Genomic DNA, 16,632 nt, shown 5'->3' with positions numbered 1-16,632 from the left:
GGTCATGTCTGATAGTCTACCATGGACAAATAAAATGGATAGTGTATTATAAAAATTTATGCTATTTCAATTTAAATCACTTTGCTACTAGAAAAAATATGAAAGGGATTTATTTTTTGCTTGTAGTTTATCAATGCTTATGGGGTGAGTTTTTTTATTATTATTTTTCTTCTTGATGTTATTTTACTTGTGCAAATTCATTTTTTAATATACATAAAGAGAGATGCAAGGAAAATGTTGATTTTAATATCTTTATGTTCGTTTCTTGATTTTTGAGATGCCACTGAATAACTAAAAGAGCTCGACCAAGGAGATAACAACCTGATATTTTGTCATGGCCTCCTGCATTTGCACCATCTGGATCTATTTATTTGCTATAGATCTTTTGCCAGCTCGAATAACAACCGCTAGTTCACTGATTTCCATCCCACAAATTCGAACAAAAATCAACTTTCATGGCCTCATTTCTATCTGAAGTCTACCACACAAGTAAAAAAATTTACAAGTGTAAGGGTTTGCAATCAATGAGCAGTCCTTCTTGATTAGAGGAGGCATATCTAGGATCCGACGATCCACCAAGGGGAGAGCTTCTAAGTCCACCTGATATTTTGTGCATGGTCGTTGGATTAATTGTTAGTATGTCCAGTAGCTCCTTCACTATCAAGTCATGTATTTTATCTGGGCAAGCCATTCTATTTTCAACCTCATTTCTGTTACCGTAAAAGTACATTTGCAAGTTTCTCGGCCTTTTTTCTCTGGGATATAAATCATCTATCAGGTGATATATCTGCCCTTGAACTTTAAATGTGTTAGTATGAAACGTCCTGAATTAATGATATGCTCAGATTAACTTTAAAATTGTCAAATTATCTCAAATTCGAAAAAGATATAAGAGTGTAACGGATCGTGGTTATGGAGATGAAAGAATTAAGAGATCAAAGTATTTCAGCGACAATGGTAAGAAAGTGACTTTAAATGTTACATTATTTTAAAGTTAATAAAAGTAGTTGCACTAAATGTTTTTCTTAGTTATTTACATCATCTTGATTGACTCCAATTTCTGAAGCATTTGCTTGTTGTTTTGAGCACATTATGTAAATCTGGATACTTGGGTGTTGGTAAGTACCATCCATCTGCAGAAAAGTTGAACCACTTCAGTAAAAAACAGCGAATGTCAGAATCTTAACGTTGATTTATAACCATAAGTTTGGACATAGAACATAATGGTTTCACTAAAAATCAGCTTTAGAGTTTGAGAAGTCAGGATTAGGGATTTAAAATGAAGGCCAAACACATAGACAGACACCTAAACTTGACAACATATTTTTTTTTTTTTTTTTTTGGCAATTTAACTTTGCCTCTTTCCTATAGACACTGCAACTCATTTCAAACCGTGCCAACAAAATTACTATCCAGCCAAAAGGATAAAATGTGTGGATTACACGAGCATGATGTGGCAAAATTAAAAATAGCCACGTGGCAGTGTCTAATAGGAAAGAGGCAAAGTTAAAGTGCCAAAAGGAAAAGTGCTGCCAAGTTTAGGTATCTGTCTATGTGTTTGGCCTAAAATGGATGCAAAGTTCACAGTTTACACACAACTGATGATGATAGGAGGAGTTATGGTCTAGTTGATAAGTATCAGATGTCAACTGGAATTTACCTCTTCCTTTGGAACAGTTTGGACCTCAAAATTTCTCTTCCACATCTCAAGCATCTTTTCATGGAGATTTGTTGATCGGATTTCATACCCCAACTACAAACGAAAAGGTTCAGTAATAATAACAAAAGAGTTCTGGATAAAGACAAGTATCGAATACAATACCAAAACTGTCGTCTCTGGTCCAGAAAGTTCAATTATTGTCTGCAGAAGTGGTTCCAATTGATGCTCTTCATATACCTAGTAAGACAGGTAACTTATTAGTGCAGATGTACTACAATAGAGAAACAAAACAGCAATATCCTAGTCAACATCTATGAGTAGCCCAACCACTATCCACTCTGAAAATTAATCATGACAGAAACAAAAGCGGCACAAGATATATACCGTCGCGACCAAACAAGAAAACTCATCATGAGTATAGGGTCTATAAAATTCTAATACTTCATCGTGCCATATTTTACTATTGGAGAAGAGCAAATAGAATTGTACCAACACAACATCTAATAAGACTTACAACATCAGTCCCAATGACATAGTCGAATGGAAGGCCACAGCCAATGGCCTTCATCTGATTTTCATTACCCCAGTCCAGCTCTGCAACCTCTATGGAACCAAAAGAATCTACAAGGTACAGAGCTTTAAGTAAGTTCATAGTAAATACAGACCACAGTCGTCCAGTTCTGTTTGATGGAAAGAAACATGCGTCGGCAAGTTAACAGGAAAAGGTTATGCAAACATGCAACAGATCAAGTGGAAACCTGAACCTGAGGCTGTACTCTGCATAACGGTGGAAGGGTTAAGCTTCATATTTTTCATTAGCAACGGCAAAATCTCAGCTACATTAGTTGAAACTACGTCACATCCAAGCAATGCCATGCCTGCGGATGCATGTTTTGTACCGCAGGCAAATGTAGATGGCATCTAAAAGAATTGGGCCTAATAAAATAAAAGCAGATTAGCTTACCAAATCCTGCTACGCCACAACCTGCCCCTAGTTCAATCACACGCTTTCCTCTCAATTCAGATGGAGAAAACCGACTATCTCTTTCCTAAAATTCAAATCAATTTGTTCCCAGGTTACCAGGTAGGTCATAACTGAAGGTGTACGAGTGCTATATCGATGTAAGTGTAGGTGTATAAGCTAGAGTAACTGAACAAACAGACTCAATAACTAATTTAGGTCAATGGTCCCTCTATTCCAGTCACGCAGAAAAAAAAAAAGACAAATGAAAAATTACAGAAAAATGAAAGAGAAGAATAAGTGTGGTAGCAAGGACAAAAGCATTATTATGAGCCCGTTTGGATTAGCTGAAAAAAAGTGGCTTTTAAGCATAAGTTCTTAAAGTACTTTTTAAGTCTTTGAAAGTTATTTTATAAATAAGCAGGTTTGGATAAAAGTGCTTAAAGGGTTTTTAGAAGTAAGGGTGGTACTGAAATTAATAGAAAAATATAAGGGATAAAAGGGTAAAGTTGTTGGTCAACCCAAAATGGCTTTTAAGCCAAAAAAAAATAAGTTGGGGTTGAGCAACTTTTTAGTTTTGGTTTATTTTAAGCACTTTTTAACTTAATTTAAACTATTTTCTATTTTTGCCAAACATCCAAATAAGTTAAAAATGACTTATAAGCTGGTTTGACCAACTTATAAGCCAATCTAAATGGGCTCTATGTCTATTAAACCTTACCAGAAATTTTACTAAAACCATAGATGCATCCCAAACAGTAGCGCCTAAATGCTTCAAACTGGGATCCTGTCATGATTAAAGGCAAACAGTTCAAGATGCAGAACTGGAAAGAAGATGAGAAGTTGAAAAGCTAGTAAAGACAAATATTTTGACGAGAGACAACAACTAGAAAACATCTATGCATTTTTTTTGGTAAAACCAATACTTTTCTAGATTGACAAAGATATTAGGAAATGCCTTGAAGAAATATGGCAAGTATCACTCAATGAGAGACGTTAACAAGTTTCACAGCCAGTGAAAGCTAACGGCTGTTTTTGGAGTTTGTCACTGCATAATTTTCATTTCTTTCTTATGTTAGTTTTATAATTGTCATTCCTACTAGTCAAATATCATGATTCTCTCTTTCTTTATCTATCAATAAAACACGCTTTTCCTCAATAGAGCTACCAAATTCGAATACAGAAATGACCATGGGTCAAGGAGTCACTAATTACATATATAGCCATAAGGAAGAAAGGATGAAGATCATCAAAGGCCTAATTACCTGGAAAAACTGAAGTTGATGACCTAGAACTTCAAAGCTAACAGCGGAACTGTGTGCAGATCTTAACCTGCTAAGAGTTTAGACTTTAGATGACCATCAAATGACATAAGTACAAGAAATCATGAGCAAGAAAAGACGATATCAGGACGGCTAAGAATTAAGTCAATTACCAATATTTGTATGCATGTATAAAATTTAGGTAAAATCTTGTTGAGAAAATTTAAAAATATGCATGCATTCTATTTTCAGATGCCAAAAATGTCAAGTGATTATAAAACACATGTCTTTCTTTATCTTGCAATCATACTAAATTGGTTTTTGCTAATCTCCAATAAAAGTAGTCTGTATTCTAGCTAACAAACAAAAAAAGTGCGGAAAAATTGTTATACGTCATTAGATTTGGGTCAATCAGTTCATGTTAAGAATTAAAGTGGTCACACTTCTCAAATGATATCTAACCAAGAGATCAATTTCCAATACGATTTACAATTGTTTTAATTCACCCCAATTCCCATCAATTTTTCCTATTATAGACACAAGAATCAGTAAGAAGCTCTTCAAACTGCATAAGTTCATGCATGGTCCAAAGTTTTTCTGCTAATGCAGTATGTTTTCCGTCATATGGAAGGCCACATAAAGAACTACTACCTTCAATAGTTAAAGAACTACTCTACTCTCTGGCCAGCAACTAATAGCTGCAGTTCTCAAAATCTTTTTGTTGTATTCAAATACTTCCTAGTGATGTCAACAGCTAGAAAAACTGGCTTAACAAATTTTCTATGTGGTTCCTCTATAGTGCTTGTATAGTTTTATAGAAAACTAGCTCAAGAAGTTATTAAAAAACTCAGGCATTACAGTTTATCATTTAGGAGTGAGTGCGAAATATTTATGTACGTATTAAGAACAAAAAATTCAAAAAACCAAAATAATGAAATAGTTAGAAGAGGCACATACGTGGAAGTTTTTGTAGCCTTTTTGGATATTTTCTCAAAATACTGTGGTGGAACTTATCTAGCTGCCGAAAAGGATAATAGAAAAAAAGAGAAATATTAAAATCTTTTTATTTTTAGAGAAGCCAGTTTCTCAAATACTATTTTCGGGCTGTCTAACGATCTTAAGCTATACTACACAGCATTTTGAATATATTCTTGCATTAATCATGGAGTGGAAAAAAATAAATTAATGTCCAAAGCTATAGGTTCTTGCCTTTTATCTTATATTTTTCCACTCACTGATAAACTAGCAATTACAAGTTCATCAGCACGTTAAAAAAAAAAAAAAAAAAAAAAAGTTACTTTCCTGTGAATAAGAAACCAGCTCAAATTAAATATAGCATACCTGATCAGATTATCCAATTTCTCACCGGAAAATTTGATGAACCAACCTAGCAAAGCTTCCAATTCTCCTCGGGGTGGTGTCTTAAATATATATCCCTTGAAAATACCTCACAATTATCAATCAAAGGAAGAGTTTGGAAGATACAAAACTCGAACTCAAAATGAGGGGGCGATCCAAATGGAAGAAGAACCTACCTATTTATAAGGGAAAATGCTTGGTCTCCATGATACTTGGCCATCACTCGTATATATTTCACATGGCTAGTTGTGCCATATCTTACAGTTCCTTTTATGTTGCTTCACTTTCCTATTTCAGCTGCACTCTACGTTTGCTGCATGTGATGTACCTTTTATTACTTCTTCTTGTTTATTTTTCTTTTTCAACAACGAAATACTAATAAAAGAACTGGCAAAACATTAATAATAGTAACTACTACCTTCAATGTTGTAAAAAACTACTCTACCTTCCAGCAACTAATAGCTGCAGTTCTCAAGTATTCAATTTTGTGGGATTCAAATACTTTGTAATGTTGTCAACAGAAGAAATGAGCGTCACTCTTCCTTCATCATAGTTTGAGATGTGAAGAATGGCTGCAAATTTTGTATGTTTTAATCAATGCCTTTAATCAATTCAATGACGAAAAATTCAAAAAAATCAAAATAATGAAATAGCTAGAAGAGGCACATACCTATCCGGCTCCGTATGTAGAGGAGGGCCATACACCCTTTTCAGACATTTTCTCAAGATACTGTGATGGAACTAATCTTGCTGCCAAAAAGTGTTGAAGAGTCCCACATTGATGAAAAAGGGATGGGTGGTCTCCTTATATGGACTTGGCAATCCTCACCTCATCAGCTAGCTTTTGGGGTCGAGTTATTAGGCCCAAGATCCATCTCTTTACGCAGTATCAGAGCAGGGCCCATCCCAATTCTTGTTTACCGATGTTGGGCCCTTATATTAAAATTGTCCACGCTTCACATGTCCAGCCCCGGGCGTGAGTTGGGGGTGTCGAAGAGTCCCACATCGGATGAAAGAACAATATTTATCTTTTTATTTTTGAGAAGACATTTTTCTCGAGCACACTTTCTGGACTGCCTAGTGATCTTAAGCTATTAATTAGTTGGACCATCGAAGTTGTGGGTTATCACACGGCATTTTGCCCCTGTTCTGGATCGTTGTTACCTGTCATATTGTATTGTTACATCAAATATGGCTTGTTTTGATTGTTCTTAAGGTTTTACTGTATAGTATCGTTAAATCATGTAACGATGAAAATATCCACTTTTTGAAACAATTGATTTGGTGTGTTTCTGTTGTTACCTTATTTCTTTTTCTTATTATATCCTCATTTGATAGCATTTCATATTTTACCCTTTACCCTTGATATTCCAATTTAGCATATACACAAGTATTGTCATATTTTAGTAAATTTAGCAGTTACTATTAGCATAATATACAGTCAAACCAGAATAAACATGCATGCTATTACATCGTAAGAAACGATGCAGTTTCTCTAAATATTGTATCCACTAATACAGTATTATCATACAATCAGAGGCGAATCCAGGATTTCAAAAGGATGGGTCCACCATTGCTTTTTAGATAAGATATAAAATTTTATAGTGACATCAACTTGGCGAGCAAAACGTTAAAGGCTGCTTAGAATTTGTTTTTTAAAAAAAGACAACAAAAGTGCATTCAGTAGGGTTCTATCCTGTTATATCCCGTATTTTCGCGTATTTGGGAAAATTCGAAATAATTTTGATTTGTAAGGAATAAGGTCATATGTGGTTTGAATTAATGTATGTGTGTGTTGTTTATGAAAAATATTGATGTGGGAACACGGAGGAAGGCCAAGGGCAAAATGGGAATTTTGGAAATTAGCTTCGGGAATTACAAAACGAGAATTTTAACCATTTGGGCTCAAGAAAATTGGATGGAAAAATTTGAGCCCAACACCTAGGGGTGGTAGGCCATCACTTGGCCCAAGCCCACCTTTTTAATAAATAATTACCATGTGCTAAAATGACTTATAAAAGATCATATTCTCTAGAATTTTCTTGAAACAAGAAAGAGAGAGCAAACAGAAGAACAAGAAAAACCAATAGAGGGCATTCGGCCCTCTTGCTCTCATTTTCAACTCTCAAAAATCTTTCTCCAAAAATTCGTATCTTGTGATTTTCCTACTAAATTGAGTATCCTCTACAACATGGTGCAATTGTTTGGGAAGGAAGAACCCTTGTTTCTTCAATATGACAACATGTTTGAGTGAAGAAGATTGAAGAAAAAGGTAAGAATTTATCCCGTGTTATTATGTTATGAAGGTTTGTTTGTGTTGTAGTGTATGGAAATGAGTAGAATTCATGAAAACATGGAAGTTTGCAAAGTGGGTGTGCCTATGTATGTGTGGCCGTGTGTATACTACATTGTATGCATGTGATGTGTTGAATTTTATGTTGTATTTTAGTTTGTGTAGGATGGAATGTATATTGAAAATGAAAGTTGAATGAATTGGATGGAGGTTGGAAAAATGAGTGTGGCCGTGTGGCATTTGAAGTTGGAGTGAGAAGGAATTAATTTGGTTTAACATGTTTGTTGTGTTATTGTGATCTTAGTAATGCAAATAGAGGTTTAATGACTTGAATTGGCATTGGAATTGCTTGCGTGTAATTATGGGAAATTATGTGAAATTTATATGATTTTTATATAAGTATGGAAGTAAGACTTTAAATGTGAATTATGGTTGTTGTTGACGAATTTGAGGAAATAAAAATGTGTTATGAACGTTTGTGTCGAAGAATGGAAGTTTTGAATGAATTATGAATTCGGTGGGATTTTTGTATATTTTGCGAATATTTTGTATAATGGTGTGGAATGCTTTCGAATGATGTTGGAGTGATTTTGATTAGTAAATGAATATGGAAATATTGATATTAGCTTGGAATTGTGAAGTTGGAATGGAAATTGTTGTCTTATGTAGAAAGGAAGAACCATTATACTAGAATGCATTTTAATGTAATTTTGATGATTGTTGAAGTTGTTGGTTGTTGTTGTTGATATTGCGAGCCGAGATGATTCTCGGGGATATCATATGTATAGGGGGGAGATGCTGCCCAAATTTTTGTAGAACAATATAGGCTAAGGTTAGAAATTATGAGTCTCATGAATAGTAATTGGTCAACATGACCATTTGCAGATTTTTGGCGAAACGGGATCGAAGTTTTGATGAGCTTAACAAGCGAGAAAGGTATGTAAGGCTACCCCATTTCTTCTTATGGCATGTCCTAGGTATACTAGGTCGATATTGGAGCCTCGGGGAGCAATTTTGTTCCTTGAAATCGAAATGAAAATCAAGTACTATTCATTCAATTGAATTGAACTAGAAAACGCATATTTTGTTGGAAAGCGCCCATATGTTCAAAACTTGTATAAATGTAATCGATTTGCTTCAAACCTTCATGTATGGTTACATAGACCCCAAATAACCGCGATTCGTGTTCGCCACCTCGACTTGACCCGAGGTGGGCCCACTAACTCCGAGACTCTTTTGTTTGCCCTATTAGTCTCATTTTTATACGGTATAAAGGAGGACTTTTGCTATGAGTTTGAGACTCCGTTTGGTTTGTCTCATAAGTTATTTGAAATCTTCTCGAATATGAACGACACTAATTTTCTCGAAAAATAGTTTATGAAGTACTTTCGAAAGTGTTGTAAATCTAAAAGCTTACATCCTTTGTATATTAATTCCGACGGACCCAATACTTACTCTGAGCCTTTTCGATCTTAATATGAGTATGGATATGTATTTAATTGCCGAGTTTTGAAATTTAATTGGATATATGCATATGGTTCTATTTTGAATCATAATTACCATTTTGGAAATACCTTCGTGAAATAAACCCGCTTTGATTAATTGTTTGAACTATTTTGACTAAAGAGCCAACATATGATTTTAGCAAGTTTGTAAAGGTATTTTGATATATATATATTGCATTGTTTGCTCACGACTCCGCTCGTGCCTTATTATGAACGTTCACCGGTTCCGGCGGCTTTGTGATCGCGCGCGCACCATGATAAATTCGGCAAGTATCTCGTGTTACGGTTCGAGACCCGCCATAGGGCCGGGTTCCGTTTATGGAGTTATCTTGTGATATGGCTTATGATATATGTGATGATGTGATTTGTATGATGGTGTGATGTGTTTGGAGATGTACGGAGATTTGAAACCCTTCCAGAGTTATGCGTGAGTGGCACTTTTGGCGTCGGAGGGTGACCACGTTCCCGAGCGTTATGCATGATTTTGATTTGCATTATATATGTATATGTTTCAGTACGGATCCGATAAACTAATTCGGTATTCTCTCTCCTTATACTTTTACTTCGCCTATGATTTGGATTTCGCACTTTATGCTTTACATACTCGCACATCTTTCGTATCGACCCCCCTCTTCGAGGGTCGCGCTTCATGCCCGCAGGTACAGAGGTTCGTGATTTGCCAGTGTAGGCCACACATTCTGCTATTACAGAGCGCTCCTTTGATCCGGAGCCCATATGTTGGTACATATCTTTTATGGTATATATGTATTTCTGTATATTTGACTATTTGGGGTACGGCGGGGCCCGTCCCGTCATATGATTTCGTTATGATTTGTAGAGGCCGTAGTCATCTGTGTGGGTCGTGGGTCCTATGTATGTTCGATTCGTTTTACGGTTTGCATCTTAATGCGGTCCCGTATTGTTATGGTGGCTATAATGGCCCTTGTATTTGTATATGTGCATATATGTCGGCGATGCATATTCGCCGCTCTTTTGACTTTGATATGATACTGCATGTGCGCGGTCGCTTAAGATAGCATGTATTTTCACTCCTCGCTAATAACGATAAGTATGATATTTGAACTAAGCTATATTATGATGATTTGATATGAGAGTCTGTTTGGGTGTCCAAATAGGGCGCCAGTCACGGCCCATGGGGTTGGGTCGTGACATATCCCGCGAGCTTACAAGATAAAACCCAGCACTTAACCAGTGCTCCACTCAGTCTTATTTTACCATGTGTTCCTTCAATTAATATTAGATATATTTTAAGAATTATATACATAATATACCGAGTGTAGTCAGGTGATCCTGGGTTCACGTGACCCATTTTTTATACGCAAAATTCGTCCCTGCATTCAATCCACTACAAGAATGATAAATGAGGCCATATGATGGCATTAGCATAGAAGTATCAAGAAACACTTCATGAAAATAAACACAGACTATTAATTACCAATTATACACAATGACAAACTAGTGTGTGGATCAGTAAATATAGGCTTTTTCTTGAATCTTTTATTTTTTTCACTGGCTGATAAAATGCAAAATCCAGCAACTACAAGTTCATCCACAATAATAACATACCTAGTGTAATCCCACAAGTGGTGTCTGGGGAGCTTATCCCTACCTCGTAGAGATAGAGAAGCTATTTGCAATAGGCTCGGCTCAAGTAAAGCATTTCAAAGCTGTTTAAAAAAGGAGATATGAAAATAATGAAAGCAGTAACAATAACGAAATAATGCCATAGAAAAAGCAGTACAAGTTCATCAGCAAGTGATTATTTCTCATGTTTAAGAAACCCGCTCAAATAGATAGCGCATACCTGATCAAATTGTCGGATTTGTCGAGGGAAAATCAGATGAGCCAACCTAGCAAATCTTCCAATTCCCGCCGGGTGATTTCTTAAATATGGAGTTGCTTTTATGTTTTACGTAATAACGTTTGCTTCATTTTTCCTATGATTTTCACCCCTAACTTTGCTTTAAAATCAAACTTCCCCCTCAACTTTAAACAATGACGGTCTCTCCCTTCCCCCGCCCCCCACCTTTATCCTATGCAATGACTATTTCACTCTTATTTTTTTCAATCCTCAATTTATGTATACACTAGTTCAGTAAAGCCCGGGCCCAAGATCAAGATAATTAATATGCACTTCATAATGGTTTTAATTGAAAAAATTTGTGTACGTTTCTTAGGCACAACTTTTTTAAGAGCACGTTTGGATGGGCTTATGGCTTTTGACTTGAAAGTCAAAAGTAGTTAGGGATTCTAACTTATGACTTTTGGCTTATTTTTGTTATTTTGACTTAAAAACAAGTGCTTATAAGCACTATTTTTTTTTATCTTACCAAAACACTACAAAAGTGCTTAAAAGCTATTTTGACTTAAAAGCACCTAAAATAAGCCAATCCAAACAGCCTCTAGGATGGTCGCTTCTTAATCACGTATTATTCATTATTTAAGTGTTTTGATTAGACAATTAGATAATTTACTAAAAGAATTGTTATAAAGCGATGGTGTAGTAAGAGGCAGTGGTGTTCACCCGAACATTTAAGTGTATATTTATGATAAATTTTCTATGTTCATACATATATTAATTTTGAACACCCCGAACATATAACGATTGTATATTTATATCCAATTATTTTTTCCGAACACCCGAGTGAAAATCCCGGATCACCGGTTATAAGAAAGCAAGAACAAATATCAAAGAGATAGAGATAACTTGGATGTTTAGTAACATAATTTAAAGTATGCAAAATGATATATTTTATGAATTTGTGAGCATATAGTTTCTAGTTAGAGGTAGGAATAGCATGTTTTGGCATTTATTGATTACCTACTTATAATTTCATGTGACAATGGTTTATGCAAAAACAAAAACGGTGATTAAAGTCTAGGTTTACATGAAATTAAAAAAAAAAAATTGAATTCATTAATGAAACAAAGTTTAAGAATTAATTTAGTTTGTCATTAACTCATTGATGCTTTATTTTTAAAAGAGAACACCCTTGCTCAACCAATTAAGGATTACATGATTTCTGACAAATTATTTGCAAGAAAAGAAGGATGCAATTATCAATATTTAATAATTATGGGATTGAGGAGTTGATCACTTGGTAAGCCATCTTATCCTCTTTTCTATCCCACATAATTAAGCAAATTGAATCAATTTTAAATGTTCTTTTTCTTTTATTTTCCCAGATTTTAATCTATTAAGTATTAAAAAGTTTTAAATTTTATTTTCTATTGTATAATTGTGTTTAATCCTTAAATAAGATCAAGAGAATGTGACTTTATATTTTCAATTTTTTTTTTTTTTTACTAAAAATAAGTTCAAGAGAAATTTACTTATTATTTAAGAATTACTAAAGAAAATTTGATCGACAGAGTACTCTTCCGGTACCAATAAGTTCTTCAAAGTCATTATCATCACCATTTTAGATTATCTGTGCATAATTATTTTTATTAGATGACATCATCACTATTCGCAACTTTTTTAGCATTTGAAAGGGCTAAAAATTGATTGTGTCAACCTAAGTAAAAATGAAATAAAGTAGGGGCAAAAATAAAACATAGAAAAAAGATATGCTATCAAAAAGGATTTGAAAACATTTTGATTTATTGGAACATACTTTGGTACATGAAGTACTTAATAAATAGCAAATTCAAGGGCAATTTGAAAGAGCAAACCATTTTGATTGGGCCAACCAAATAGTTACAATGTAACTAAGTACTACAAAACTCATTACATTGTCCCCTATATATAGTAGTAATTTTATATTATACTAATTATTTTTTTAATCTAGGTATTTATAGATTCTTATTTAAGTTCATTAACATTATAAGTAGAATAATACTTTTATGAATTTGTAACAAAATCTAATGCTATTTTTTATGATTGTTATTTCAATATTATACGTAGTAAGTAGGTATATATATATATATATATATATATATATATATATATATATATATATATATATATGCATCTGTGTATATTTAAGTTTCACTTCTCTCTTATTCTATATTGTTTATATAAATAAACAAGTTTTGGTTGTCACTAATGGAATATTTCTTAAACTATAATAAAATTCATTTGTAGTATAAATAAATAATTTTTAAAAATTTGCCTCTATTTTATAATTATGTTTGCATTACCTACATATAATTATATTTACAAAGTTATTATGACCTGTTATTTTTCACTTTTTTCTTCGCCTAGAAGATAATATTTATTTTTATAAGAAATTTGTTCATAAATAAAAAAAAAATAAAAAAAAATATCATGATCTTATAGAAGTAAAAAAAAGAAGACAAAAGTTGATAAAGTAAGGGTAAAATAGGCATTTAAGAAAGTTAATTAGGATAAAGGGGAGAGAGTGTCTATTATTCAAAATTGAGGGAAGAGTTTGATTTTTAAAGCATAGCTGGAGGGTGTAAATGATTTTTACCCTTTTTCCTATTCAATTGTACCATATGTCAGCTGAAATGTACCTTTTACTTTTTTTTTCCTTAAGACAAAAGTTTACCAAAAAAGAAAAAGGAAGAACGAAAAATAAAGACAAAACGACAAAAATGTTTCTTTATACTTGAGAGTACGTAGGTTTAAAATGGTCCTTTAAATATACTTCTCAACAGCTTAGTGCACTTTTAGTCTTCGACAAATATGTAACAAACTCTGACAGTTAAATTTAACCGGAATTGTGGGGAAAAAAAAGGAGATTTAACCAGAAACAATAGAAATTTATGCAAATTCAACAAATTGCGACATTGGCACACGACACTAGAAATCGATAAAAATAGCAGAACTGGCACCTCAAAAGCAAAAGCTGCATATCTCTAGAAATAGAGCAAAAGCATTAGAAACTACAAAAAATGCACCTCTAAATGTGAGTTTATGCTAAAACCCTTTTTACTACAATACCCATTAAATCTTCATTCAATTCAATATCCGAGAGACAAAAAGTACTTATTTTTGATAAACTTAAAGGACCAAAACTGCTCATGAGTATATTTTAATGCATAATATTATCCCCAACTTAAAACATAATAGACTATTTTTGTCAATTTCTGCAATAACAAAAGACAAGTAAAAGAAGTCGCAAAATATAAATACTAGCTTAACACAGGAGTGAATTTGCCTCTTCTTTTCATACTTTTATCATTATTGTCATGTAAAAGAATTAGATATCCGAAAACACACCAACTCTTTAAGCTCCCCTAATAGTAAATTTTAGATTAAAGTTGTACTGTAAAACTAAACAGTGTTATAAAGCACGCATGCTCAAATGCTATATAGCACGAACATGCAATAAATTCAGCCTCCAAAAAATTTAAAAAATTTAATTTGATACAAAGTGATAAACAATAAAATAAATGAAAACAAAAAATTAAAAATATAGTATCTTTTATCTTATAAATAATACTAGAAATATAAAACGATGGCACTGTTCGTGTGCTCACTTGGGCTGGCCGTCGCACTGTTAAAGAATGAAAAAAGTCCCTCATCGGTGGTTAATGAGATGGGTAATTTCTTTATATGGACTTTGACAATTCTCCCGGGCAATTTGCGTGATTGCCCTTATTCAGGGGTGCTCTTTAATTTTTGCCCTCGCCTAAAAAGCATAGGTTCTGGTTGACACCCGCTAGTCAAAAAAAAATTTTAAAAAATCGTAAAGAAAATTTGCGCAAAACTCTACCTTAAGGCGAGTTTGCTTTAACGCTTAGTTTGCCTTAAGGTAAAAGGCAAAGTTTGCCTTCAGGCTTAAGACTCTCCCTTCAAGCATAAGACAAACTCTATCTTGTGATTATTTTTTCTAATTTTTGACTGAGCAGGGTTCGAACCCGGAACCCATGTGTTTTTAGGCGAAGGGAAAATAATTAAAGATCAGTGCCTTTGAAGGACAATCCGGGCAAAAAAAATTATTCTCCCCTCATGAGCTAGCTTTTGAGGTTGAGTTAGACCCAAGATCCATTTCTTTATATGATATCAAAGCAGAACCCATCTCACCCGATATTGGGCCCCAAATTAAATTGCCCCGCTCCAAATGTACGGGCCTGAGGTGAGGTGTTGAAGTCCCTCATCAGTAGCACGCACATAGAATTTATAGCTGCAGAGAAACAAGAAAGCTTCTCCTCTACAAAATGGGTCATTTGCACTTTTGTCATTATTTTGTGCTGGTCTTTAATTTTTGTCCCTCAAGATGAACGACTTTCTAGCGGGGTATAAGTTTATATTTTTCGCATCATAATATCCACAAGTTATGTTATATCCTTTTGATGGGCATAATATCCCGCAAGTTATGTCGCTAGACATAAGTTCGCTTTTGAAAGGTAAAAATTAAAGACCAGTCCATTTGAAGGGAAATCCGTGCAATTTCTTCCTCAAAATGATATTGAAGTTGTAAGTCAATCTGCCCGGCCCCCATAACTTTCTTTGTCGGTTATTAAGAAATTTTGATACTTTGGTTGATGACAAAATTGCACATGCCAATTCAACTAAGTAAAAATATCGCCATTTTAAAAAAATAAAATAAAAATTCTGGAAATAGTACAGCTAGTTTTTGAATTGGGACAAATTTGAATGTTTCAGAAAAAACAAATGGACATGTATTTTGCCAGTTGCTTTCTTGGTCCCCTAGTAGCTGTATAAGGTGGACTGACCCTTGTATTTGGGTGTTCATCATTTGACCTCACGTGCCCAGAAATGACTTCCTGATTTCTCATTTGGTAGCTAGATATTGATAAGTAATATTTCCTTCGTCTCATAATAAATGGCACTTTAATAAAAAAAATTATCCCATAATAAATGTCATTTTAGAAAACCAAGACATAAATTGACTAATTTTTTTCAACTCTACTCTTAGACAAAAATTAACGAGTTAAAGTAACATCTAAATGATGATTGAAAAGGGTACACAGTAACTTGATATTGTTGGATTCCAATGTCAAAAGAATTATTACTTGTGCATGCTTCAATCGAAAAAAAGTAAATTATTTTTTATTATATAGAGTAATTTAGAAGCTTACATTGTATTATTGGTTTAATACGACATGTTTGTGGGCTAAGCACACTTATTATGGGACGGAGGGAGTGTACTTGTGTTGGGTTAATTTGCTATTTTTGGTAAGATGTTGTTATGGTCTGTATTTATTTTGGACCACAAGTTTCAAGAATCTTCCATTTCTTAAATTTTATGTATAGTCAAACACTATCACATAAATTGAGACTAAGGGAGTAATTTTAAAATGTGTAGTTAGTTTTCGTGATTTACACCATATTTTGCACTTTTATGTATTATCCCTTCAAAAAAATCGAAGGACGACTCATTCGGTTATGGACTTTTAGGTAAGGGGATCCATATTTTATAAAAAAAGTAAAAGAAAGTTTTTTTAAATAAGCTAGCTCCACCCCTAAATTTAAACACACTACTTATTTTCTCCGTGGTCAGTCATCAGAGAACTTTATCACTTCACTACATGAACTGCCAAATATTAAGTTTGTTTGTTTGTTTTTTTTTTTTTTTTTTTTTTATTTTATTTAAATGTTGAAGTGTATAAAGAGAAGTGGAATGAATTCTCTCTTT

General features: G+C 33.7%; 1 protein-coding gene across 3 annotated transcripts; it reads right to left on the bottom strand.

Annotated features, from left to right (window-relative positions):
* Window positions 1-889: 889 nt before the first annotated feature.
* On the bottom strand, window positions 890-6,933 carry LOC132067006 (uncharacterized). 3 transcript variants are annotated; one of them, XM_059460174.1, is made up of 11 exons: window positions 5,913-6,933; window positions 5,688-5,814; window positions 5,419-5,570; window positions 4,841-5,319; window positions 3,887-3,953; window positions 2,625-2,709; window positions 2,425-2,538; window positions 2,175-2,263; window positions 1,823-1,897; window positions 1,661-1,753; window positions 890-1,133 (listed from the first exon to the last, which is right to left on the bottom strand). In XM_059460174.1, exons 7-11 carry the CDS (start codon window positions 2,534-2,536, stop codon window positions 1,026-1,028), a joined length of 477 nt encoding a protein of 158 aa, XP_059316157.1. In that variant the 5' UTR covers window positions 2,537-2,538; window positions 2,625-2,709; window positions 3,887-3,953; window positions 4,841-5,319; window positions 5,419-5,570; window positions 5,688-5,814; window positions 5,913-6,933; the 3' UTR covers window positions 890-1,025. The 3 variants fall into 3 exon arrangements, with proteins under 3 accessions (XP_059316157.1, XP_059316159.1, XP_059316158.1); XM_059460176.1 differs by lacking the exon at window positions 2,625-2,709; XM_059460175.1 differs by lacking the exons at window positions 5,419-5,570; window positions 5,688-5,814; window positions 5,913-6,933 and having other exon boundaries at window positions 4,841-5,385.
* Window positions 6,934-16,632: the final 9,699 nt, after the last annotated feature.

The sequence above is a fragment of the Lycium ferocissimum genome, chromosome 8 (genome assembly GCF_029784015.1).
Source record: "Lycium ferocissimum isolate CSIRO_LF1 chromosome 8, AGI_CSIRO_Lferr_CH_V1, whole genome shotgun sequence".
NCBI lineage: Eukaryota > Viridiplantae > Streptophyta > Magnoliopsida > Solanales > Solanaceae > Lycium > Lycium ferocissimum.
Note: the sequence above shows the minus strand (reverse complement) of the source record. Positions and strands in the feature narration are given on the sequence as shown.